Source organism: Vulpes lagopus, chromosome 1, assembly GCF_018345385.1.
Source record: "Vulpes lagopus strain Blue_001 chromosome 1, ASM1834538v1, whole genome shotgun sequence".
Taxonomy (NCBI): domain Eukaryota; kingdom Metazoa; phylum Chordata; class Mammalia; order Carnivora; family Canidae; genus Vulpes; species Vulpes lagopus.
The window spans coordinates 110,424,481-110,451,410 of NC_054824.1; the positions used below are offsets into that span (position 1 = coordinate 110,424,481).

The window sequence follows — 26,930 nt, forward strand, 5'->3', positions numbered from 1 at the left end:
TGGCTCAGTGGTTTAGTGCCACCTTCAGCCCAGGGCCTTATCCTGGAGACCCAGGATTGAGTCCCACGTTGGGCTCCCTGCCTGGAGTCTGCTTCTCCCTCTGCTTGTGTCTCTGCCTCTCCCTCTCTCCCTCTGTGTCTCATGAGAATAAATAAGATCTTAAAAAAAAAAAAAAAAAGGCAAGAACAGAGGATGGAATATTTCCAATAGAATATCCTATTTTTTATCTCTTGTGGTAGGTTATTTTTTGTGAAAACCTTAACAGCTTTGCTCTCTCTGCTCATCCTCAGTGTTGCTCCTGTCACTGATGTACCCCCTGACATAGTAGTCTGCGTTATGTGACAACTTGATGAAGTTGCAAAAATTGAGTTGAGTTTCATGAGACTGAGTAATTTGCCTGCATCCCTTCCTCTCTGCCCCCCTCAGATGAGAAGCATTGAGACACACAGAATTACTCCTAAAAACTCAGGATGTTTACAGCCAAGGATACTCAATGTTTGATAAACATTTGCTTTACAGCTTTAAGCTTTAAAAATTTTAGCTTTAACAGTTTTACTGTTTATCAGGTTATCCAGTTGATCAAACTTTAGTAATTCATATATTGAGTGAATCTTATATTCCACTTTTATGGAAAAAAGATCACTAGCTTGGCTTTTTAGGCCTGTTCTGGGAGCTCTCACTGCATTCCAGTACCTGCTAGATCTCTGACACATCTTAGCACTTAACGAATGGTAATTGAAATATTTGAATAAGCTATGTTAAAAAAATTTTTTTAACAAATAAGCTAAAAAAGCAATAGTGTGCTTTTTCAAAAAGACCTGTACACACATACAGGTTTGAGAATATGACTATTTCAGAAGATAGCTAATGCTGTTTCACTTAAAATAGTACTGCAAATGTACAGGCTGCAGGTGAGAGATTTCAATACAAATGCTATATTGCGATTTAGTTGGTTCTCTTTCTAATTCAGCTCTTAAGCCTGCTGAATTGAAAAATTGAAATTACAGTGTTCTTTCTGTCAATAATGACATAACATACGCATTGATTCATTGATTCATTTAGCATTACTTAGCACCTACTGTTGTGCTGGATCCTTTCCTAAGCACTAATTATATAGCAGCAACAAACCAGACAAAAGTCCCAGCCTCAGAGAGCACAGAGGGTGACAGCACACAGACTGCCTGTGCATCAGATGTTCTGCAGTAATTAAGAGGTGGGCAGTGTTGAGCATTTTCTGTTTAGGCTACAGAATTCCTGAATGTTTTATTTTATTGAAATCTGAGGGTCTGTTTAACTTGTGTTAAATATCAGTAACTGTGCCTTGATTTTCCATAGTATCAGCAGGTGTTCTGAAGGGACTGGACCTTAACTTTGGATGCATTCTCATTTCTAATTCTGCCATTGTGGGCAGCCACGAATTGTCAAGAAATGTCCACCTTTTTGGAGTAGTTCTGTCACATGTGTAATTTTTTCTTGTCAGCTGAGCTGTAAAATGGTAAAGCAGCAATGCCCAGAGAAAGCGTTTTAGGACAGATGCTGAAAAGTGAAGTTTGAGCATTCCCAGGCTTCATGTCCCTTGTGTCTTCCCCTTCTCGTTAGCCTTTAGGGGTATTGTCACAAGCCAGAACGAGGCTGGGGCTGCTTCTTAGAGGGTGACCTTTGCTTCTCAGTCTTGCTAATTTAACTCTTACCCTTGTCAAAGCATTGGTGGGGTTTTTTTCTTTGTGGATTTTTGGTCAAAAAATGTGTTTCCATCGACTAGGAAGATACTCTTGTCAGGAAAAAGAAAGCTGTTTCTCAGTCCTAGAACAAAAACATACCCTACATGGCAGGCCAATGAGGGAAGTTATAAGCGATCCCCCCTTTTCTAAAATACTTACCTAGGGAATGTGACGTTTTTCTCTCTTTGTCTAGGGCAGTTTCAAAATCTCTGGTATTTGGGATCTCCAAGCTAGGAGATGCCAAACCAAGGTGATGCCACCTTGGTTTCCTATAGCTAGATTCATAGACTACTAAAGGAAAAAATGCCCAAGCTCACAAAATACAGATTTCTATCCACTTTTGCCTCAGTGGAAGAATTGGGCCATTTTGGTAGCCAAGATCAGAAGAATCGTATTGTTCCCTGATTGAAATCAATAAATTGTTAAGAAATTGTGACTAATCACAAGTCTATATTGTATGGAAGAGTTGGGGATTATTAAAAAGTTTTTAGCTTAACTGTACCAGCTTCTTCAGGGAAGGAATAAAATTCACAGTTTCTAGGTTGTCCCTATTTCTGAGCATGAGTCACTAGGGACTGTTTCTTCATAAGTCCACCATTAAACCAGCCCTGGTTCCTGGCATTTCTGTGTATCTTTTAAGTAAAATGCAGATTTTGATGAAGACCCAGGTGTTCGGTGTTCTTCTATTTGTTGCTGTGGGTGTTTCCTGCTGAAATTTCAGCATTTAGCCAGGCATTAGAGTCTCCATTCTCTGGCTGGAAAGTGGAAGCATAAGGTTTCCTCAGAAATCAGCAGTAGGCTCTGTCTGGATGATCTTTACATATCAACTTTTTGAGAAATGTAACTTCACAGTGTAACTCATGGAAACTCTTGTGAATGTACAAACATTAAAGTGGACACATATGTAGTCCATTTAGAGAGAAATGACTCCAGGCCTTTTCTCTGAAAGGCCTTGATTAGTTATTATCCTGGAAACAAATAAAATGAATTAGGGCTCTTTTTCACCCTGTGCATTTTATGTGGGACAAAACATTTTAAACTTTATGTATTGTGCAATCTCCTTTAGTAGTACTATTTTGATTTTTGTTTTGGAAACTTTTTAAAAGATTCCAGAAGGGAGCCTAAACTATTTTAAAAGGATTATTACACATTACAGCTAGAATTCTCAAAAGAATGAGCATATTTTCATGAGTAACTTTTTATGATTAAACGCCTTCAGTTTACTTACTTAATTTAGCAGCTGATGACCTAATAGAATAAGAACCTCATCCTGTATCTGTGTTGCCAGGGTCCCGATGTGCTTGGGCCTAAGCGTCATAAATGCTGCAGCACCGTAAGAGGCTGTCTTCATGAAAGTCCTGTGATTGCTTTTTTATAATCTTTGAGTGGAGTGGGGACACACTTTCTGATCTTTCTGCCAATTAATTTCAAAGTTAAAATTGATGAATTTTTATATTTTGAACATCCAGGTGGATTGTTACTTGAATAAGGAATCAAAACTTTTTTTTTTTCCTGCATGTCTCATTTGTTTGGGAGAAGAAAGAATGCCTTATAACTGAAAACGTAGACAGTGAAATTTGTCAGATTTTGGAATAACTGCTTGGTAATTTGTTGTTTTGGTTTGCTGCAAGCAAGATGTGCTCACCTGGGGGTATCTAAGTCACTAATTTAATTTTCAAAAGGAATTAGGAAAATAATATAAACTGGAATAAGAAATGAGATGTTGAAATGTAACTGCAACAAAAATCTTTGTAATTACCGTTGTTTTATGTTGGCAGGGTTTGTGTGACTGCTCTTCTGCTAAAATAGCTTAGTAAGTAAGCCTTGTCAGTTCGATTCATGCACTACCAAAACATAGTTAACTTACACTGAAATTGACTCCTTTTAATAAACTGGAGGTACCTCCAAAACTAGATAGCATTTCTCTTTCATACTAACGCAGAATAATGTACAGTAGTAGATAAACATTTTTAATCTCACGAAAGCATATTAGTTTTCTCCTTTTCCTCTTGAAGGACTAATGATTTACCACAGTAGTTTTTTTTCAGCTTTTTGATGGCAGTGTCAAAAAAATGTACATTTCATTGATAACCTGTAATGCAAACGGAGAAGAAACTTGTGAGCACGTTGCCCATTCTGCCGTTCACATGCCATTTCCCTGTTCCACCCATAGCGCAAGTGGACGTGCTGTCCGCCGCGCTGCGCGCTTCCAGCCTGGATGCTCGTGAGGAGGCCAGCGACGCAGAGAAGAGAAGTGACATGCAAGATGAGCTGGGTGTAAATGAGCTACCAAACTGTAAAATAAATCACACCGCCTCCGTGCCTTTAATCAGCGATGCTGTTGAGGTAATGCAGTCAGTAAAGTGTTTATCTAGTGAAAAATCGTTCCAATCAGAAGTCTTTTGTTGGGGAATAGTTGTAGCTAATCACTTTCAAATTAGTACATTCTGTTTGTTACTGATTTTCTCAGCTCTCTCTTTTGCATAAAGTAATAGTAATTGTCACCACATCCTGTCTTTGTGACATTAGTGTGTCATGTTCAGTGCTTAGAAATGTAAATCCCAATCTCGTCTACATGACCATTTGAGTAGCCTCAACGTGTTAACGTAGCTCACTGCAGTGAAATAGTCTTACTGGAAACAAAGCCCTTTATCAAGAATAATTAACTCTTCCCTTTTCTTTTTGGAGAGGTGCTTTGTTTCTGATCGGACCATTTCACTGCAGCAAGCAACACAGTATTCTGAGCAGAAGATCGGGACTTGAGGCCATGTTGCGGAGGGGCCAGTGGCATTATCTGGACTCTGGAGTGTGAGGGTGGGTACTGTTACTAGCATCATCTTCACTGTGTACTTGGAGCTGTTCTGTGTGATCCTTCCCTAATTTCCTACCACATCCCTCACCCCCGGCCAGCATCATGTGGTATTGATATTTCTTATCCCTTGTTTGTATAAACGAGGGGAAGGAATAGCACCACTGGTTGCTAGAATCAAAAGGTCACAGATCAGAGCAGCTTGAGTGATAAGCTCAGGAAAGAGTGCCTGCAAACACACTGGGGATGGAGAGGGTTCTTGGAGCTTCAGTGGATTTCTGTTTTGTTTTGTGTTAGATGACAGCTAGTCAAGTTAGAAATCTTACATAATACCAGTGCTTCAGAATGAAACCCTGGCTACCTGTCGTCATTGGAGATTTGAATACTGTGGTGTCTCTGCATTTTAGAAGGTGTTTTGTTTGTTTGGAGTTTCTTGGAGCTATTAAAAAAGTATATTTGTGAAATTAGAAACAGCCAGGAATAGAAACAGTAGAAGAAAAATTACATAGGACATCCCATGGCCTCTACAATGTTGACCAAGAGCACTCCCTAAATACTATTTATAAGTAAGCTGATTTTAGATATTTGAGCCGCTTCAGAATTACTTCCCAATTTACATTTTTTAATGAGCTTATTCTGGAATTCATTTTCATACAGTTAGCAACCTATTCAGCAAGTTTAACTCAAGTCAGGGGAGTTCTTATGAGGTCTTAGGTATTTTCATAAGCTTTTACAAGCATGAAAAATTTATATGTATTTATATCTTTGGGCAGTCCTAAAAGGTAAGTAACCTTATAAGATGGTTTAAGTGAAGGAAACTTACAGAAGGGACGGTTCTTCACGTAAATGTTTTTTCCTAACAGAATATGGACTCCGCTCTTCGCTATATTCATAATGATTCAGACTTGAGCACCAACAGTAGTTTCAGCCCTGATGAGGAGAGGAGATCTAAAGTACAAGTAAGTAACAAGTCTTTATACTGTGTGGGTCTCTTGTTAATTGTCTTCTAAACCCATTTCCCACTGAATTTGGTTCTCCTTACAATGAACTTTTTAAAAAGAAGACTACTATATCATACTTGTGATAAAATTCAAATAGAGTAAAATATAAGCAGAAATCTTCCTCTTTTCACACCTCTGATCACATTCTTCAGAGTAACCATGGATCACAACTCCTTGTATCTCTCTATCTTCTTTCTTTCGAGAGGAGGGCCTAGGGCAGAGAGAGCAGGAGAGAGAGAATCTCCACACCTAACACAGACATGACACAGGACTTGAACTCAGGACCCTAAGATCATGACCTGCGCCAAAGTCAAGAGTCAGATGCTTAACTGACTGAGCTACCCAGACTCCCCTGTGTATTTCTTCATAAACATTTTATAGGTACAGAATCATGCACACACACCCCTTTATGTCTGTCAAAGACAGAATCATGCCATCGTACCTAGGTATTTCATGATGCCTAATTTGCCAAGAATTACAAGATACAAGTCAATTTCAGAGATGAAAATACCAAAAAAGTCCCAAAACCATATAAAGTGCCATCAGTGGCAAGTTTTACTACTCCAATTTCAGAAATTTTAAAAGTGGGAAAATACACTTAAGAAATATTTGGACTATGACAGTTTGTACCTTTCTTCTGTGTGTGTGTATGTGTATCTTTCCATATGCTCAGTCCCCCAACCCCTGACCCCCACCCACCACAGCAGCACAGTGTCAGCGCAGTGTGGCCTCCATCTTGAAAAAGGCGCTCTACCTTCCTTGGTGCCATACACACCTCCAAATTTAGCTCAATGATTTTACACACAGTGCTGCATTCATCGTGATTGTGCGTGCTATTTGCTTCTGGAACTGGTTTTCCTAGGTCAAATGGCATATGTTTTTTTATTCGATTTAGTAAAAAAAATGAAGTTAGTACTCATAGTGTAGTACTCATCATAGTGTTGTAAACCTGCTTTCACCACTTCTATTATAGACATATTTTCAAGATCATAAAAACATTGTCTCTGGCTCCTGGGTGACTCAGTTGGTTAAGCATCTGCCTTCGGCTCAGGGATCAAGTCCGACATTGGGCTCCCTGCTCGGTGGGGAGTCTGCTTCTCCCTCTGCCTTTGCTCCTCCCTCTGCCCTGCTCATGCTTTTTCTCTCTCTGTCAAGTAAATAAAATCTTTAAAATATATATGTATTCTCATTCTCTTAATGAATTTAACTCAGTTTTAAAATATTTTTTAAATAAGTTTATATAGTTCACAATTCAAAAGATATTAAGCCATTGATGATACCTCCTTCTCGATTTTCTTTTCTACCATCCACTTGGCTTCCCCTAAAGCAACCAAGATTTTGTATACATTCTTCTTTTCCTCACATTTATATGAATGGTTAGATGTTTATTCACTTCAAATTTTTATAGATAATTGCTCAGTTTCCATCGAAAGGTGGGTTTTGTTTTCATAAAATCCATGTTGGTGATAGTGCGTTTATCACTTTCACGAGATTATGTCAGACCAGATGATCTTTGCCGGCGTTAAGAGGTGCTGGTCTTTTACATTTAGTGATCAGTTCTAATCATCCTCTATGCTGTATTCTGTTTGAAGATCTTAACGTTTTTCTTCTGGAGTTGCTGTTTTATTTATGTATGTCCTTTAACATGTTTTTCCTGCCTCTTAGGATATACCTGAAGCTTTGAGACTGGGTTTTTCTCTGCTAGTTGAGATGCTCAACTAGGTGAAAGTTTACTCAGTTTATGTCTAGACTGCTAAAACGCATCACTGTCGTGTCTCTCTCTTCGTTAGGATGTTGTGCCTCAGGCTCTGTTAGATCAGTATTTATCTATGACGGACCCGTCTCGTGCACAGACGGTCGACACTGAGATTGCTAAGCACTGTGCATACAGCCTTCCCGGCGTGGCCCTGACGCTCGGCAGGCAGAACTGGCACTGCCTGAGAGAGACATATGAGACGCTGGCATCAGACATGCAGGTGAGTGGGGCGACAAAGGCGTTGACAGAGGGTATGCGTGGGTGGACGGCCTTGTGATCGTCCCTACAGAGCCCAGTAGCATTTTCTGTTCATGTTCCAGCAGATACTTGGTATTAGAGGAAATCATATGCGGAAAAGCTTAGGAGGAATACCAGAGAGCTTTCTTTCTGAAATTTCTCCGCCAGTTTTTAAGACTGAGCAGGGATTTAAAACTAACCATTGGGATGCGTGGGGGCCTCAGCAGTTGAGCATCTGCCTTTGGCCCAGGGCACGATCCCGGAGTTCTGGGATCGAGTCCTGCATTGGGTCCCTGCAGGGAGCCTGCTTCTCCCTCCATCTGCCTGTGTCTCATGAATAAATAAACTTTTTAAAAAATAAAAATAGAGATGCCTGAATGGCTCAGTGGTTGAGCGTCTGCCTTTGACTCAGGACATGATCCCGGACTTCTGGGATTGAGTCCCACATCGGGCTTCCTGCATGGAGCCTGCTTCTCTCTCTGCCTCTGTTTCTGCCTCTCTCTGTCTTTCATGAATAAATAAATGAAATCTGAACATAAAATGAATAAAAATAAAAATAAGCATCTATTCTTGCTATTCTGTTCCTATCTAATTGTTTGAAATCGATTAGTAACATTCAGATCTGTTAGCCTTCATACTCCAGCTGAGGGCTATACCACTCATTACCGTGTACTTCACTTATGAACACCGTCATCTTTATTTCTGCAGTGGAAGGTTCGAAGAACGTTAGCCTTCTCCATCCATGAGCTTGCAGTTATTCTGGGAGATCAGCTGACAGCTGCAGATCTGGTTCCGATCTTCAATGGATTTTTAAAAGACCTTGACGAAGTCCGGATAGGTGTTCTTAAACATTTGCATGATTTTCTGAAGGTAACCTTTAAATTCTTCTGCATAAAAGCACACTAAAGTTCTACCATAAGCCAAAATTTTTGGTTTTCTGTTCCCACCAAGATGGAGTTTCTGTAAGTTCCCAGAAAGAAAGTATAGCCATGAGTTGATAATGAGATAGGACTTAAAAAGTCCCATTCTGATCACTTTTGCTGGTGTCGAGTTTTTAATTTTAAAATAATTACACTGAATTTCATTTTTAAACACTGTTAGATCATGATTACAAACACTTTTCAAAGTTATTGAGTTAAATATGTGTACAAAAATTCCCTGAACATAGTTTGGAACCTTTATGTGATATTCTAGGAGTCTGTATTTTAGAAGTCGGTGTGCATTTAAAAGTGGTTTTAGAAGTGAACAGTTGTGATCTTACAAATTATTAGTCCTAGAATACTATTGTTTCTCAGAATGTAACCTTGAATTTGGCTCTTGTAGTTTGAAGTTTTGGGGGACAGAAGTAATGTGATCTCACTTTCACAAAACATTGGTATTGTGTTGTTACATTTTATACACATCATACTGAGATTTCTCGGCCTGTCCCAGTAATGTCTGTTATAGGTTGCCCCCACAACCCCAATTCAGAATGCAATCAGGAATTGCATATTGAATTTAAATATCTTGTCTCGTTAGCCCTCTTAAATCAAGAATGGTTTCCTGACTTTGGTCTTTAAGGTAACTGGCATTTTAGAAGAGGCTGAGCCAGTTTTGCAGATGCCCCTCGGTCTGGTGGTGTTACACAGTGAGATTCAGTTTACACAGGTTTGCTTGGCAGGCACATTACCTATCTGCATCACATCGGGAGGGGCACAATCCCAGTGATGCTAACTCCAGCTACTTGATTATGGTGGTGTCAGCTTACTTTCTCCATTGCAAAACCACCTCTTTCATGATTAGTAATGACTTGGTGGGGCAATGCTTTCAGACTCCCAACACCTTTGTCTCTTGAGAGTATTTGCATCTGTACATTGGTACTACACACTTTGTTGCTGTGTTGTTTGTAAAATACCAGTTTTCTATTTTTTTAATTCCTTCTCCATTTATTAGTTGGCATTCTCATATAAAGTTGATCTTTTCCTTCTCTCCATCCTCCTTGAAAGTTTTTTTAGGGACGCCTGGGTGGCTCAGCAGTTTAGCACCTGCCTTCTGCCCAGGGCATGATCCTGGAGTCCCAGGATTGAGTCCCACATCAGGCTTCCCACAGGGAGCCTGCTTCTCCCTCCGCCTGTGTCTCTGCCTCTCTTTCTGTGTCTCTCATGAATAAACAAATAAAATCTTAAAAAAAAAAAAAAACTTTAAAAAAATTTTTGTTTTTTTTAGTGTGTGAACCCTGGAATTATTTTTTTATTCCGTGTAATCCGTTTCTGTCCTTGGTTCTGAACATCAGTTTGGCTAATAGGAACTGAAAGCTGCCTCCTGTGCTCCTTTGATGGCCCCCTCACATTTAAGCACATCCTTACTTTCAGACCCACTTTCTCCTTTCTCTGCCCCAGCTCCTTTCTTTGCCTCAGCTGTTTCTCCAAGGAGCCTGTTTTTTCTAGTGGAGAGCGGTAGTTAGAAGCCACGATCCCGGCACTGGATGTGCACACTGCTCCCGGGGTGTCTTGTCCTTTATACCTTCTCAAGGGACAGGAGCTAGGAGGGGCTTTTGGTTTGGGGTATTTATATATATATATAACTGAGCTTAGCTTCCAGTCCAAGACCATTTCCTCTCCTTTTTCCACTTTGTTTTTTCTTTTCTCAAAAGAAGAAACTCTGTTCTGAACATGAGCCTATTCAGTCATTCACTCAGTTCCACAGCATACATGAAGTAGTTTCAGAATTACTCCACCGGGGACACCTGGGTGGCTCAGTGGTTGAGCAGCTGCCTTTGGCTCAGGACTGATCCCAGGGTCCTGGGATCGAGTCCCATATTGGGCTCCCTGCAGGGAGCCTGCTTCTCCCTCTGTGTCTCTTCCTCTGTCTGTGTCTCTCATGAGTAAGTAAAATCTTTAAAAAAAAAAAAAAAAAAACTCCACCAGTGTTTCTTACATCAACTCCACTAAGTGTAATGTTCAAGATTTCTTTCGGCACTTTGTCCTTAGAATGTGTTCATGGTCACAGTACTTTTTTTATGTGTTTGATATCAGTTAAGTTTGTTTGCTTCTGTTTATATCAAGTTTTAAGGTTTCCCCCCTTGCCGACCATAAACCTACTTTAAAATGACTATGGAGCAATTATTGGGATAATTTTTTTTTTTCATTCATCAAATATTGATTGAGCACCTACCATGTGCCATCACAGTGCCATGCAGTGGGCTCACATCTGTGAATAAGAACATATTGCTGTCTTCAAAGAGTCCACAGTAACGAGGGTGTCCTATGAACATAGCAGGTTAGTCCTACCATATATCTGTGCCCAGGGTACTGTAGGATTCAGAGGAGGTCACACATGGTTCAAGGAACAAATGTTTCAGTCGAAAATAAGACTCTTTTTTTTTTTTTTTTTTTTTTTTTTTTTTTTTTTCGAAAATAAGACTCTTGACAGTAGATGGGATTATCAGGGAAAATGAACTTAATGTCAATTTTAAAACAAGTAAATATACCTACTACATCTGTTCTCAGAAGAATTAATAACTATATTACAAGTTTTTTCAAGCAGTCTAGTAAAAGTTATAATGCCTACATTTTGTCACTTAAATAAAAAATGAATTTTATTTTGTCACTTCAGCTTCTTCATATTGACAAAAGAAGAGAATATCTTTATCAGCTTCAGGAGTTTTTGGTGACAGATAATAGTAGAAATTGGCGCTTTCGAGCTGAACTGGCTGAGTAAGTTCTAACAATTTATTGGACCATGTTTGGAGGGGTATTTATTTCATGTTTACCTTTTCTGGATTTGTTCATTACTTTGTATAGATTAAGTTTCTGTCTCATGTTCTCTAAAACATTTCTTGAAGGGAAATGTTGCCTGCAGTGAATTTTTTCAGCTTTTTTTTTTTTTTAACTATTTCACCTTTTTTATTCTTATTGTGAAAAATACACATAACCAAGTTTGCTATTGGTGAAATTTAGTACATTCATAGTGTTGTGCAACCATTACCATTGTCTAGTTCTAGAACACTCCATCCTCCCAGAAGGAACACCATGCCCTTTCACAGTCATTCCTCATCTCTCTATACCCTTGACTTCTACTTTCTGTGGATTTGCCTATTCTGAACATTTCATATAAGTAGAATGTTATAGTATGTGGCCTTTTGTGTGTGACTTCTTCACTTAGTATAATGTTTTCAAGATTCATTTGTGTTGTAGCATGTGTCAGAACTTTATTACTTTTTATGACTGAATACTCCATTGCATACCACTTTTTAAAATTCATTCACCCGTCTACACATTTGAATTGTTTCTGTATTGTTGGCTGATGTGAGTGGTGCTGCTGCGAACATCCATGTATAAATTTTTCTTTGAACAGTTATTTTGTGGTGGATTTGCTGGGTTATTTGGCAATTTTTTTTAATTTGTTGAGGAACCACTAAACTATTTTCCACAATAATTATACCATTTTACATTCCCATGAGCACAGTGTACAAGGATTCTAGTTTTGCCACATCGTCTCCAACACTTGGTATTTTCCTTTTTAAAAAAATTATAGCCCTCAATAGAGTGGGTGTGAAGCAGTATTTTGTGGTTATCTTGATTTGCATTTAATAACTAGTGGTGTTGAACACCTTTTCATATGCTTGTTGACCATTTGTATATAATCCAGAGAAATGTCTATGCAAGTCCCTTGCCCATTTTATTAATGGGTTGTTTGTCGTAAGTTGCAAGTGAGGTCTGGAATCTGGAATATATAAAGAACTCTGGCATTTTTATTTTATTTATTTATTTATTTATTTATTCCTGAGAGGCACAGAGAGAGAGAGACACACAGGCAGAGGGAGAAGCAGGCTCCATGCAGGGAGTCTGATGCAGGACTCGATCCCAGGGCTCCAGGTTTGTGCCCTGGGCCAAAGGCAGGCGCTAAACCGCTGAGCCACTCAGGGATCCCCTCTGACATTTTTAAAAGACGTCTTTGCTGGGTCCAGAATTGGGACTGGCCGTCTTGCTTGCTGTTCTCTCTGTACGTTCAGGGGGTCCCCCGCTGAGTGCTGGCCTGCCGGGTTTCTGACGGAATAGGCACATGTCTTCCGCTGGTGGTGTGAGGGGAGAGGCCGGGTTTGGCTCTGTGGTCGCCATGATTGCCTGGAGCGCCCGGCGCGCCTGGCTTCCTCTCCCCGGGCCTGCTGGTCAGCGGTCCACCGGCAGCTGGTGGCTCTCGTGCACCCCTGCAGAGCCGGCGGGTCTCCCCGCTCCCTCGGCTGCAGACCACCACGCGGATGTGGGAGGCTTGTGCTGGAAACGGGGGAAGCTGTCATGTGGGCTCAGCCCCAGGCCCTGAGGCGCCGCGTGTGCCTGGCTCCGTCAGATTCCCCTCCCCACGGCACGCAGCCTCTGCCTTGTGTCTGTGGCCAGTGCTGGGCAGAGGCCGCTGCCGTCCGCAGCGGGAGGAGACCTCTGCTTGTTACCGGGGTAGGGCCTTAGCCCAAGAAGCCGCACCGCGCCGCGCTCTGAGTTCGTTCTTCTCCTCTGCCCCCGGCTGCAGTGTCTGCCTGTGCCCGTGGGTGGACGGGCTTTGCTGCCCCCCTGTCAGCGCCTTAAGGCTCAGGCTTGGTAAAGAGAGGAGCCCAGGGAGGTGCATGGGACTTTACCCCTGTCCCTCAACATGTGTCACTCATTTCCTGCCTGCTGAGGGGCCTCTCTCCAGTTTGCTTTCCTGACCCCAGACTTTCTCCTGAGGTATGCACCCGGGGCAAGCCAGCAAGAACATTTGCAGAGTCAGAAAATGGAGTCGAGGGACGCCTGGGTGATTCAGCAGTTGAGCATCTGCTTTTGGCCCAGGGCGTGATCCTGGAGACCCGGGATCGAGTCCCACATGGGGCTCCCTGCATGGGGTCTGCTTCTTCCTCTCCCTGTGTCTCTGCCTCTCTCTCTCTGTCATGAATAAATAAAATCTTAAAAAGAGAGAGAAAGAAAGAAAAAGAGAATGGAGTCAATCATTGAGCCTCTCATTTCTGAGTATTTATGTTTGTGTGTGTGTGTGTGTGTGTGATATATATACACACACATACATACATACATACATACAGGCACCTTGGTTATTGCTACATTATGTATATTCATGCCTATAGTTACTCCCTGCTGATAACGAATGTAAATAGTCTTAAACATGAAATCTGAAAGGCAAAATCTCACTGGTATTGGAGGTATTTTTTCCCGGGCATTGTTGCAACTACTCAAAGTAGCCAGGAGGATATGGTCAGTCTTCGGGTCTACCCAGATGTGATAGGAACAGTCACTAGAGGACCTCTCTGCTTCTCTTATCTCTAATAAGGGTGTCATTCCCTTAGGAGCTGCTCAGAGCTTGGACACACACACCTCAGGCTACCTAATACTAATTACTAGAACTTCTTATTTAGGAAACTGATTTGTAGAAGGAAGTTTCTCAGCATTCTGAACAGTTACATATGTCCATGTTCCAACTGAACATACGAGGAAATGCTTTGCTCTGTCTCAGTCCCTGTGGACATAGAATTCCACATTTGTTTTCCTTACGTTTTGAGGGGAGGAGATACTTGAACTTGCATAGTGTTTAAAAACATTTCTAGAGACATACAGACTGGTGATGACTCTGTACATGAGAGACCACATTGCTCACTAGTCTTTGCATGTGTTCATCTTACAAATAGTATCCAGTATTACAAATTATTCAGATGATTAACTTATTTTCATTTATTTATTTAAAAATTTTAATTATATTTTTATTTTTATAATTCATTTTTGTAGACAGCTGATTTTACTTCTAGAATTATATAGTCCCAGAGATGTTTACGACTATTTACGTCCCATTGCTCTGAATCTATGTGCAGATAAAGTTTCTTCTGTTCGTTGGATTTCCTACAAGTTGGTATGTGTTACAATTTTTTCAATTTTAGAACAGCACACTGTTTAATAAGATCCTGGAACAGAAAGTCTTCCTCATGTCTCTGTGCTCCCCCACCTAGGTTAGTGAGATGGTGAAGAAGCTGCACATGGCAACGCCCCCCACGTTTGGAGTTGACCTCATCAATGAGCTCATAGAAAACTTTGGTAGATGTCCCAAGTGGTCTGGCCGGCAAGCCTTTGTTTTTGTCTGCCAGGTAAGTGAAGACTTATGCGTGCATGACACATTTTTCTATCTAAAACTATGTTTCTTCTTTCACTCTGCTTCCCAACACTCTCTTTCTGATGCTTAAGGAACACTTTTGCCCTCTGGCTCTCCAGGGGATCACCTGTTCCCCAGTTGGTGTCTGCCTGGCTCATCCCACAGCCATCCACTAGGGGGCGCTCGGGGTCCATGGCATAGCCTGTGGGGGGGTGTGTGTGCGCGTGTGTGTGTGTGGTGTGGGGTGTGTGTGTGTGTGTGTGTGTGTGTGTGTGTGTAAATGAGCATGACTGCACACTCCGGGACTCAGGAGAGCCATTAAAAACCTATTTGTCTGTGGGGACTTAAAATTATGTCCTCTTAGTTTGGGGTTCCCGAGCGCGTGGAATGATAGTTTAAAAAGAAGTAGCTGAAATCTGTAGTGCTTGGGCTGTTAATAAAAGATAATGTTAGCCAGTATTCCAGGGTTTGGCGATTACCTTGGCAGATTAAAGGAACTGTTTGTCCTCCTAGACTGTCATCGAGGATGATTGCCTTCCCATGGACCAGTTTGCTCTGCATCTGATGCCGCATCTGCTAACCTTGGCAAATGATCGGGTTCCGAACGTTCGAGTGCTGCTTGCAAAGACATTAAGACAAACTCTCCTGGAGAAAGGTGGGTAGGTGACTGTTAGGAAAACCGTGTGCTGCGGGGAGGAGGTACGCAGACTGTGCGGATGGAGACGTAGCTGAGCGGAAGCACTGTATGTTCCTACGTGTTATCTGATGGGAGAAGACTTGAGTTGTCAAGTGGGGGCTCCCCCTGAGAGAGGGCACAGGTTAGATGACAGGGACTTGTTCGCCTTCCTGCTCCAGGGGCATTTCTTCTATAATCAAGACAGTCATTTGAAAGATTGGGTATTCTCTTAAGACAGGATGAAAAACTGCCATCAGTCTGTCCCACGAGACCTGTGTTACTGTTGCTCAGGGCCAGGAGGCGTGTTTGTGTTTCCTCCTCTTCACTCCTTAGGCAGAAGACAGATGCTTCCTGGTATTTGCTTTGCTGCCACATACTAATAAGCTGCTCAAGATTCAGCTGTGTTTTATTTATTGTCAACGCCCCCCCATACCTAACAAATAGCATTTAAATGCATGAACTCGTGAATGAAGCATAGAAATGTTTGTTAATAGACTTCTAAGAATATGGGTAAATGAATACTGCTTTTCCCTCCTTTAGAATTCATTTAAATTGTTTTAATAGTAAGGAAATAGCTAAAGAAAACTGGTTCTCAACCTGTGTGTGTGATTGGTATTCGGGGTGTTTGTACTGAGTGAATTAATACCTATCACAAGTATAAGTGTTAATATATTTATTAGCTTTGCTGCCATTTAGTCTGTTCTAAAAACAAGATAAATCGTACAATTCTCTTAGGCTTGTGATTTTTCTTATCACACCAGTCAATTTGGATTACTATTTGTAATTCGACATAGCTTGGAGAAATTATGTTTATGACTAAGAACTTAGTATACTCATACTTGATAAAACTGAAATGTTAAACTCATTTTATTTGTAATCTGCACTTTGCATCTCCAGAATATTTCCTAACCTCTGCCAGCTGTCATCAGGAAGCCGTAGAACAGACCATCATGGCTCTTCAGATGGATCGTGACAGTGACGTCAAGTATTTTGCAAGCATCCACCCTGCCAGTACCAAAATCTCTGATGATGCCATGAGCACAGCTTCCTCAACCTACTAGAAGGCCGGAACCTCATCCTTCTGCTTCATAGGGAGCCAAGGGCTGACAAGTGCTCCACACATGCGATCTGGGCCAGCCTTGGGGAGGAGGAGAGACCTTCCTCGCTTGCAGATTAATTGCAGGTGCAAGTTGCCTACATTGATACCAGGGATTTTAAGAGTCAAGAGAAAGTACAGTAAACACTATTATCTTATCTTGACTTTAAGGGAAAATAATTTCTCAGAGGATTATAATTGTCACCGAAGCCTTAAATCCTTCCGTCTTCCTGACTGAATGAAACTTGAATTGGCAGAGCATTTTCCGTATGGAAGGGAGGAGATTCCCAGAGACCTGCATTGCTTTCTCCTGGTTTTATTTAATGCCAGATAGATGGAGTGGCAGCCAGAAGGTGGCTGCGAGCCAGGATGTGACCGAGACCTTCAGTATTAGCCGCACTGTCCCCACGCAGGCAAGGACCTGTTGGTTCCGAGGCCAGCCACCCAGCCGGGCCCTAAGTGTGAATAGTTGCCGACGTGTGTAAATGCGAAAGGAGATTGGGGGGTGGGTTTCTCCTAAGGGCTTGATGCTAACACTAAAATAGAATCTGATTTTAACTCTTAAATGCAGCATATTGCTGTGCACATTTACAGAATGTTGGCTGAGTATCTATGTCCCGATTTTCTTCATGCTGGTCATGACCCGAAGGAGTGGATTGGCGCGTGCTGTATGTCAGGTGTTTTTAACTTGATCATGATCGGCTCTGAGGTGCAGCTTTACTTCCCACGTGTACATACCTGTGACCACTCTTGGGAGTGCTGCAGTCTAATCATGCTGTCTAAACTTGTGGCACAAGTTCTCTTGTCCGAATAAAATTTATTAATAAGATTATATAGAGAGATATATACACTTCTGATTGTTTTCTAGATGTCTGCAAATAAATGCAATTTGTGACCTGTATTAATGATTTAGTATGAAGTGGGAAAACTAGATTAAAATATTTGTCTTTTACCTAGTTTAGTAATTTGTTTGCCATCTGCATGTGCCACTTGGGGCCAGGTTCTGTTCCCAGCAGACAGCGGGGTGTCCCAAGTTCAGCCCAAGGCCCCGGACACATAGTCCTGCAGCTCTGAGTCCCCACGGCCTCTGCACAGTGGGAACGGGAAGCCATGCCCCATCTGTGGCTGAGCGGCCTTGCACAAGCTGGGACTGGGACGCTGCAGACTGCTGCATGGAGGTGGTGGTCGCTCTTCTGAGCCCAGCTTGAAGCACCCTTGGCCTGAGTCCCTGGGGTGCACCTGTGAGCTTTGCTTTCCATGACTCTGCCGGCAGGATCCCCTCGAGCCTCGGGGTGCGGATTGGGGAACACGTAGGCTGTGTTGTGTACAGACTATCATAGGTGAGACCTGTGTCTCTGCCTCTTGCATTACAACCCTGCGAGTGGAAGTGTGAGCCAGTTGCCCTGGGATGGAGGAAGCGGGGGTGCACGGCGGTCTACGGAGGGGGATGGGGGGGTTGGTGGGGCCTGGCCCAGAAGGGGGGCACAGATGGGAGGAGGGCGCAGCCCCAGAATTTCAGTTGTGTAAATTATGTGACCGTCACACACGAAGCTGCGTGGCGGGTTTTTTTTTTAATTTATTTAAGGTTTTATTTGTTTATTCATGAGAGACACACAGAGAAAGGCAGGGACACAGGCAGAGGGAGAAGCAGGCTCCATGCAGGGAGCCTGATGTGGGACCTGACCCCGGGATCAGGCCCTGGGCCGAAGGTGGTACTCCACCACTGAGCCCCCTGGGCATCCCGGTGCTGCGTGTTCTCGTAAGCGACAGCAGTAATAGTATATTCAGGATAAAGGACTTGAATTTAGGGCAAGCGTACGAAGGCAGCACAGGCCCCTTCCCCGCTGGCCCGGCCTCTCCGCGACCTCGCTGCTGCTCGGCACTGCCCTTGGAGCCCTCCCGCCGTGGTCGCCCCTGAAGAACCCCGGGCCACAGGAGGTGGGGGCTCCGCTCCACACTCAGTGCCACGTGGGCCGAGCCGGGCTGCTCCTGCCTTGGGGCGGGAGCGGCCAGGGCTTCTAAGGGAGAGAAGTGGGCTTCCGGAGGCAGCACAGGACCCAGCAAAGGAGGAAAACTGACCATCCGAGCAGATCTTTGAAACCCTCCAGGAGGTAAAAACTGCAAACCAGTTCAAACTAATTTCATAATCGGAAGAGGAATCAGGTGGTGAGTATGTCCTCATAGGCGTTAATGCGGGGCGGCTAATCTTAGGAGATACTCTCTTCCAATCCATGAGCATGGAATATTTTTCCATCTCTTTGTGTCTTCCTCAATTTCTTTCAGAAGTGTTCTGTAGTTTTTAGGGTATAGATCCTTTACCTCTTTGGTTAGGTTTATTCCCAGGTATCTTATGCATTGGGTGCAGTTGTAAATGGGATTGACTCCTTAATTTCTCTTTCTTCAGTCTCATTGTTAGTGTATAGAAATGCCACTGACTTCTGGGTATTGATTTTGTATCCTGCCCATTGCTGAATTGCTGTATGAGTTCTAGCAATCTTGGGGTGGAGTCTTTTGGGTTTTCTACGTAGAGTATCATGTCATCGGCGAAGAGACTGACTTCTTCTTTGCCAATCTGAATGCCTTTAATGTCTTTTTGTTGTCTGATTGCTGAGGCTAGGACTTCCAGAACTATGTTGAATAGCTGTGGTGAGAGTGGACATCCCTGTCTTGTTCCTGATCTTAGGGGAAAGGCTCCCAGTGCTTCCCCATTGAGAATGATATTTGCTGTGGGCCTTTCGTAGATGGCTTTTAAGATGCTGAGGAATGTTCCCTCTATCCCTACACTCTGAAAAGTTTTGATCAGGAATGGATGCTGTGTTTTGTCAAATGCTTTCTCTGCATCTAATGAGAGGATCATATGGTTCTTGGTTTTCCTCTTGCTGATATGATGAATCACATTGATTGTTTTACGAGTGTTGAACCAGCCTTGCATCCCGGGGATAAATCGCACTTGGTCAAAGTGAATAATCCTCTTAATGTACTGTTGGATCCTATTGGCTAGTATCTTGTTGAGAATTTTTGCATCTGTATTCATCAAGGATATTGGTCTATAATTCTCCTTTTTGGTGGGGTCTTTGGTTTTGGAATTAAGGTGATGCTGGCTTCATAGAACGAGTTTGGAAGTACTCCATCTCTTTCTGTCTTTCTGATTGTGAGTCTTAAGCAACGTCAACAAAGGTGAGGAGGAAAACGGTATTTTTCAAAAGCTGGAGCTTAGTCCCCCCGCGGGGAACTCGGAGGCCGCACTCCTGCCTCTGCCCCGCCTCCCCGGGGGAATCTTGGCTGCTCCCCCCTTGTCCGGGAGAAATTGTCTGCAGGCTTTGGTGCATTTTCAGAGTGTCCCTTCACCCAGGCCCCAGGCCACCAGACCTCCTGTTGGCGGAGTGGAATGGCTCAGGGGGCTGCCTTTGGGCTGTGATCCTTGTGCTTAAGTCTTGGAGGTATTTCTGTGATGCCAGACCATGGTTTGTCTGGAACCTTCTAGCGGAATTGGCAAATGCTGAGTTCCTAACTACACTGCAAATGCCCTCTGAGCTGTCCAGGCGATGGCACTCTGATTCTTAGTTTGCGGGACAGGTGGTCAGGTGCACGGTGTGTGGCCAATTCTTCTCGTACCTGTTCCGTCCAGGGCCCACTTCATCTTGGGCGAGACTGTTTCCTGGCGTGCTGGAAGCTGAACGTGCTGAAGGAAGCAACTCGAAAGTCTGGCACTATAGTCGTGGGACCGTGGATGCCTGAAACGCCAAGCTGATATTTTGGGGGAGCATCAGGAAGCAATACTTCTTCACAGATTCTGCTCCAAGGAGGAGGGAGCTGTGGGAGGCGGTGGCAGATTTTCAACTGACCATCTAGAGGAAAGAGCGCTGCATCCCTGCCCCGGGACACACGCGAGGATTTCCTTTAATGGGAACATTTCCATGCAAGATTCCAGGAGACCGAAGGAATGGGTGATGGGAGGAAAAGAAACTCCTGGCAACTCACACCAAGCAAACAGCCTCTCTACAATTAATAATCTTCTGAGTCAAACCAGAGAGAAAGAAGTTGAATCTGGAAATGTAAGCAAGACCTGGCAGTTCTGTTGTATTTGTGAATTCCCCATCTTCAGCCTCTCTAAACTTAAGAGCAGGGCCGATCCCTTTAGTAGCAAAGGTGACAGCAGGTGTTCATTCAGTGGTCAGCTTTTATTCCATGCAGCGTTTTATGTGGCTGCTTTAGGTTTATTTCCACCAGGTCTCATTTTAAGTCAAGTCTTGCTGAAATACATGTGGCAAGATTTGATACTTGGGTTTTTAGTCAGAAACTTTATCCTATAAATCTTTCACTGTGCCCCACTGTGTTTAGGGTTCACAATGCCCACGGCTGTTAGGAATTGGACTCCAAGCATCACTTGGGTAGTGTTTGTAGATGTCCCGTGAGGAAGCTGTGCTCAGCTCAGGTCCCCATCCGGTTCCCGTGAGCTGTCCCGGCCCAGAGCTTGCCGGCAGCCAAGCACGAAGAAAGTACAAGATTGGGAGCAAAAATCCTGGAGGAGAAGGAAGTTGCATGGAACGTTCCCTCAGCCGTCACCCAGGGGAGGGCAAGCAGGACAGCTGCGGTCGGGATGGGACAGACTCAGCTCCCCAGAGGCCACCCAACTGCCATTTAAGCTCTGATATGCCACAGCAGGGACGTCGCCCCCCAGTGCACGAGGAAGTCTCGGTCTCCTGCCCAGTAAGAACATGCTGCGAGCTGCATCTGCGTGCATCATAGGACTGCCACTGACTCGGTTTGGATGGCCGTTCTTTATGAGATTTTTCTGGGCTTTTTAGTTCTCATTCTGGCTTTTAAATATTGCTGGCAATTCAGGATGCTGCCTTCAAACGTTCTTGTACATGTCGGTCACCTGGACTCGGATGTTAAAGTACACACTGTGATCCAGCAGGTCCGGGGTCGGGCGTGGGATCTGGCACTTCTCCCAAGGATCAAGGTGACTTCTTTTTTAAAAATATTTTATTTACTTATTCATGAGAGACACAGAGGCAGAGACACAGGCAGAGGGAGAAGCAGGCTTCACGCAGGGAGGCCGATGCGGGACTCGATCCTGGTACTCCAGGATCCCGCCAAACCGCTGCCTCCCCCCACCCCACCCCCGGGCTGCCCTCAAGGGGACATTCTTAAATACCAGGATCCTAGAGGCAGCCGTGGGACATTACTGTTCCCAGATTAATCCCCTCTAATTCGGATAACTCCACCGGCACAGTTATCAGGTTCATGTAATCTCTGAATCTCCTCGTCTGTTGCAAAGTTGCAAACGTCTGTTGCAAACTGCGGCTTTACGCTGTGCGGCCGCCCTGGAGCCCTGGAGCCCTGGAGCCCTGGAGCCCCGCAGCCCCGCAGCCCCGCCGCCCCGGAGCCCCGCAGCCCCCCGGCCCGGAGCGCCGCAGCCCGTCCCCCCCGTCCCCCCCCCCCGCTGCAGCGGAGCCGGCCGGGCCCTCGGACGGTCGCGTGCTCCTCCGCCCCGCGCTGGAACCCCCCGGGCCCGGCGCCCCTTCCTTCCCTCTGCGCCCCTGGATGTGCGGCGACAGGCTCGGCCACAGCCCGCCGCGGGCCAGGCCACCGCCTCGGGCCTCGGGCGCCATCGTCAGAAACGAGACGACACGCGCCAGTGGAGTCGCTTATGCCCCTCCCACGTCCCCAAGCCAAGACTCCAGTCCAGCCTCAGCTCCGTGGCCCTGGGACGTAGCAGCCCCAGGCCAGCCCCAGGCCAGCCCCAGGCGCCGCTTCGCATAGCCGACCTGCTGCTGAGCCGACCAGGACTTCTCGCCCCTGCGCCCCTGCGCCCACGAGCCCCTGCGCCCCTCCGCCCACGAGCCCCTGCGCCCCTGCGCCCCTCCGCCCACGAGCCCCTGCGCCCCACCGCCCACGAGCCCCTGCGCCCCTGCGCCCCTCCGCCCACGAGCCCCTGCGCCCCTCCGCCCACGAGCCCCTGCGCCCCTGCGCCCCTCCGCCCACGAGCCCCTGCGCCCCTGCGCCCCTGCGCCCCTCCGCCCACGAGCCCCTGCGCCCCTGCGCCCCTCCGCCCACGAGCCCCTGCGCCCCTGCGCCCCTGCGCCCCTCCGCCCACGAGCCCCTGCGCCCCTCCGCCCACGAGCCCCTGCGCCCCTCCGCCCACGAGCCCCTGCGCCCCTGCGCCCCTGCGCCCCTCCGCCCACGAGCCCCTGCGCCCCTGCGCCCCTCCGCCCACGCGCCCCTGCGCCCCTCCGCCCACGAGCCCCTGCGCCCCTGCGCCCCTCCGCCCACGAGCCCCTGCGCCCCTGCGCCCCTCCGCCCACGAGCCCCTGCGCCCCTCCGCCCACGCGCCCCTGCGCCCCTGCGCCCCTGCGCCCACGAGCCCCTGCGCCCCTCCGCCCACGAGCCCCTGCGCCCCTCCGCCCACGAGCCCCTGCGCCCCTGCGCCCCTCCGCCCACGAGCCCCTGCGCCCCTGCGCCCCTCCGCCCACGAGCCCCTGCGCCCCTGCGCCCCTCCGCCCACGAGCCCCTGCGCCCCTCCGCCCACGAGCCCCTGCGCCCCTCCGCCCACGAGCCCCTGCGCCCCTGCGCCCCTCCGCCCACGAGCCCCTGCGCCCCACCGCCCACGCGCCCCTGCGCCCCTCCGCCCACGAGCCCCTGCGCCCCTCCGCCCACGAGCCCCTGCGCCCCTGCGCCCCTCCGCCCACGAGCCCCTGCGCCCCTGCGCCCCTCCGCCCACGAGCCCCTGCGCCCCTGCGCCCCTCCGCCCACGAGCCCCTGCGCCCCTGCGCCCCTCCGCCCACGAGCCCCTGCGCCCCTGCGCCCCTCCGCCCACGAGCCCCTGCGCCCCTCCGCCCACGAGCCCCTGCGCCCCTGCGCCCCTCCGCCCACGAGCCCCTGCGCCCCTGCGCCCACGAGCCCCTGCGCCCCTCCGCCCACGAGCCCCTGCGCCCCTGCGCCCCTCCGCCCCTCCGCCCACGAGCCCCTGCACCCCTGCGCCCCTCCGCCCACGAGCCCCTGCGCCCCTCCGCCCACGAGCCCCTGCGCCCCTGCGCCCCTCCGCCCACGAGCCCCTGCGCCCCTGCGCCCCTCCGCCCACGAGCCTCGCACTTTGCTCCGCGCCTCGGGACTCCCCTCCTCGGCTAGGCGGGCTGTTGCCTGATTCCAGTCGATCTTTGCTCAGATAAACTTGAGTGTTGTAGCTTGCCCCGTCTGTAACCGGCCCAGTGCGGGATGCGGGACCTGAAGGAGACCTGCAGCCCCAGGACCCGCGGCCACCAGGCCCAGAGGCCCGCTGAGCCCCTGGCTTTCCAGTTGCCACCGGAGCTGGTGGGCAGCCCTCAGATCCAACCAGCCTCGCAGCTTTTGCATTGTGAGCTTTCAGACTTTATTTGAGCATTATTTTCCAAGACTGGGTCAGACTTAAAAACCAGAATGTTAAAAAAATTAAAAAATTAAAAAAATTAAAAAACCAGAATGTTTAACCAGTTAAATCTGGATCCAACCAGAAAACTGGACTGGGGCCAAGGCAGAAACCAGACTGGCTCTAGGGTAGGACTAGGTCTAACTTAGCTGTGCTGGGTCCAGTGTGAGGCCTCAGATGAGTAACATTTTTTTAAATTTGTTTTTATTTATTCATTCAGGAGAGACCCAGAGAGAGAGGCAGAGGGAGAAGCAGGCCCCATGCAGGGAGCCCTACATGGGACTCGATCCTGGGTCCCCAGGATCATGCCCTGGGCCAAAGGCAGAAGCTCAACCACTGAGCCCCCCAGATAGCCCAAGGAACATTTTATTTTAAGGCTGAGCAAGCAGGTTTTCCTTACCAAGGGTAACCCTGGGTTAGTGGCAGCAGTGGACAACTTTTCATCTACATAAGCTTATCCATTTATGAGATGTCTAGAGAAAGAATGGGTCTCAGCCAAAGCCCTCCCCACTTAAAGTACAAAGTTATTTTTTTTCCCCTCTACAGTTTCTGGGAACCAGGAAGAGCTCTGCTGGGACAACCCACCTGCCCTGGAATCTGCAGGTGGGATCCTGGAAAACTGGCAGGAGCAGCAAACCATGAGAGAAGTCTTCCATATCTGGTGCCTGGTCTAGAGAGGAAGCTAAGATGTGACCTTGTCCATTCCTTTCCACCTTGAGACTGGCAGGCAAAAAGCATTTAAGAATTAGATCTTTGAGTTAGAACTTGAAATTTGTTTTCAGTTACCCATTGGTTGTTGGTCCTACTCTCCCATGGACAGTTCTGTTGCTTTGTTGTCTTATTTTGTGTCCACAGAACTTGGCTTGTCAACTGTCAGGCTGGGGACCCCAAAATATGGTCGGGACAGAAATGGTGGCTTGCACTCTCCCTTTGTGGCCAGGGTCCAAGCACCTGTTGCGGGCTCTCAGGGATTGTCTTTAGGGGTGGCTCTGGGTAGTCACATGGCACTATCTTCCGCGCCTCCTTTGGGGACACCTCTTGGGACTACAGGGTAGCTCAACACTGACAGGAATATTTACTGTTTGTCTCAGCTGAAACCCAACAAGCTGTTTGAAAGAAATTTTTTTTTAACTAGCTAAATGGCCAAAAGTTGGCCAAGAAGCTGATATTCAGAGCCTGATAGTTTCATTGTAGCTTTGGGGAGAAGGCATACAAAGAAGTTCCTACGTGTCCAAAGGAAAGAAGCACATTCTGAAGTCTTTGTGGAAGGATTTACTAAAACATTCCAAAGACACACAGCTCTCAGTCTAGAATGTAGGAAATCTCTTGATTTCCCATCTTTGTTGAAGATCGTCTCCCTGATTGAAAAGAAAGAAAAGCAAATTGACGATAATGTAGTTGGATGGCTGGGTCAACCTCTTGATACCATTCAGGTTGCAGCCCAGTTTTTTGAGGAATTTAAAACAACTGTACTTGGGGTGTCCGGCTGGCTCAGAGCGAGCAACTCTTGACCTCAGGGTTATGGGTTCAAGCCTCACAACGGGTGTAAGAGATTACTAAAAACAAGTAAACTTTTAAAAATAAATAATAACCATGCTTGTCTTAACAAATTGAGTCTTGATAAGAATAGAAATGTGGTTCTCAGGCACTCCTGTCATCTCACCGCTCACCCCGTCATCTCTACAAACCCCCAAACCTCCCTGTGCACCTCAGGAGGCTTTGGGCAAGTCCCTCTTAGCGGAACTTGTGTTCTCTCTGCATGCCTCCTATGATGGAAGAGTTCTACTCTGTGCAATTCTTATCAGGGGAAAAAACAATCTTTAAAATCTTCTCCAGGGATCCCTGGGTGGCGCAGCGGTTTGGCGCCTGCCTTTGGCCCAGGGCGCGATCCTGGAGACCCGGGATCGAATCCCACATCAGGCTCCCGGCGCATGGAGCCTGCTTCTCCCTCTGCCTGTGTCTCTGCCTCTCTCTCTTTCTCTCTGTATGACTATCATAAATAAATAAAATTAAAAAAAAATAAAAAATAAAAAAAAAAAATAAAATCTTCTCCACAAAATATTGGTGAAAAGTTTAAGCCATCTGAGCAGGTAACCTTAATGTATTCCATTCTGCCAAAGCGAAAAATAAACTAGTGAGTTTTGGGCAGCCCCAGTGGCTCAGCGGTTTAGCGTCGCCTTCCACCCGGGGCCTGATCCTGGAGTCCTGGGATCAAGTCCCACATCAGGCTCCCTGCATGGAGCCTGCTTCTCCCTCCTCCTGTGTCTCTGCCTCTCTCTCTCTCTCTCTCTCTGTCTCTCATGGATAAATAAATAAACTAGTGAGTTTTGCACTATTTTAACTGTCTTACAGCTAAACTCTTAAAAGCTACCAGAGCTCTGTGTCTGTGGGCATAGGTATGTCAATGTGTGCATCCTGTAAACATGCGCTGTCTTTTGTAGCTGCAGATGTTGCCAAAATTCATCTGTAAAGAGCCCGATTTGGCTTAAGACAAATATTCTATCAATCGAGTATATGCTCAAACACAGAAACTAACCAAATGTTTTTCAAGTTCCTGTGATCTAGGATAATCTTCAGTAAATAAAATCTAGTTTGTTGGCTTAATTAAAACAGGCATGTCTTTGGAGTTTTTAACATTAAATATAATGTGAACATACAACTTACTCTACATTAGTTTACTAAAAATCAAGTAAGCTCACATTGTGACAGTATTTGTTAGCAAGAAAAGATGGTGGTTAGGGTTTAATACTGTTAAATTTTCACAAGTGGTCTAAATTGTTAACAAGTGAATCAAGTAGATGTAAATAAGACAAAACTTTATAAATGAACTTTTCAACAATAATTAGGCTTTTTGAGAAGTCTACTTAAAAATAGTTTTCCTTTTGGTAACTTAAAACCTTAAAGTTACACTGAGATAAATAATGGATACTCATGGAGTATCTAGATCACTTTCCAATAAGATGAAAATATAGAAACATTGGGGCACCCTGGTGGCTCAGTCAGTTTAAGGAACCAACTCTTGGTTTCAACTCAGGTCATGATCCTCTCAGGGTCATGGGATCAGGCCCCAGGTGGAGGGCTCCATGCTCTGTGGGGAGTTGGCTTGAGATTCTCTCCCT

At 46.0% G+C, this 26,930-nt stretch overlaps 1 protein-coding gene across 5 annotated transcripts in view; it reads left to right on the forward strand.

The window, feature by feature from the left end:
* PPP4R1 (protein phosphatase 4 regulatory subunit 1) overlaps window positions 1-17,301 on the forward strand; it is a 62,472-nt gene extending 45,171 nt beyond the window's left edge. For all 5 annotated transcript variants that reach the window (XM_041765752.1, XM_041765788.1, XM_041765760.1 and 2 more), the window contains 9 exons: window positions 3,895-4,067; window positions 5,394-5,489; window positions 7,322-7,507; window positions 8,233-8,394; window positions 11,119-11,219; window positions 14,271-14,391; window positions 14,489-14,623; window positions 15,142-15,283; window positions 16,202-17,301. In XM_041765752.1, the coding sequence (XP_041621686.1) occupies window positions 3,895-4,067; window positions 5,394-5,489; window positions 7,322-7,507; window positions 8,233-8,394; window positions 11,119-11,219; window positions 14,271-14,391; window positions 14,489-14,623; window positions 15,142-15,283; window positions 16,202-16,365 (1,280 nt within the window). In that variant the 3' untranslated portion in view covers window positions 16,366-17,301. The remainder of the gene's footprint in view (window positions 1-3,894; window positions 4,068-5,393; window positions 5,490-7,321; window positions 7,508-8,232; window positions 8,395-11,118; window positions 11,220-14,270; window positions 14,392-14,488; window positions 14,624-15,141; window positions 15,284-16,201) is intronic.
* The last annotated feature ends 9,629 nt before the right edge of the window (window positions 17,302-26,930 follow it).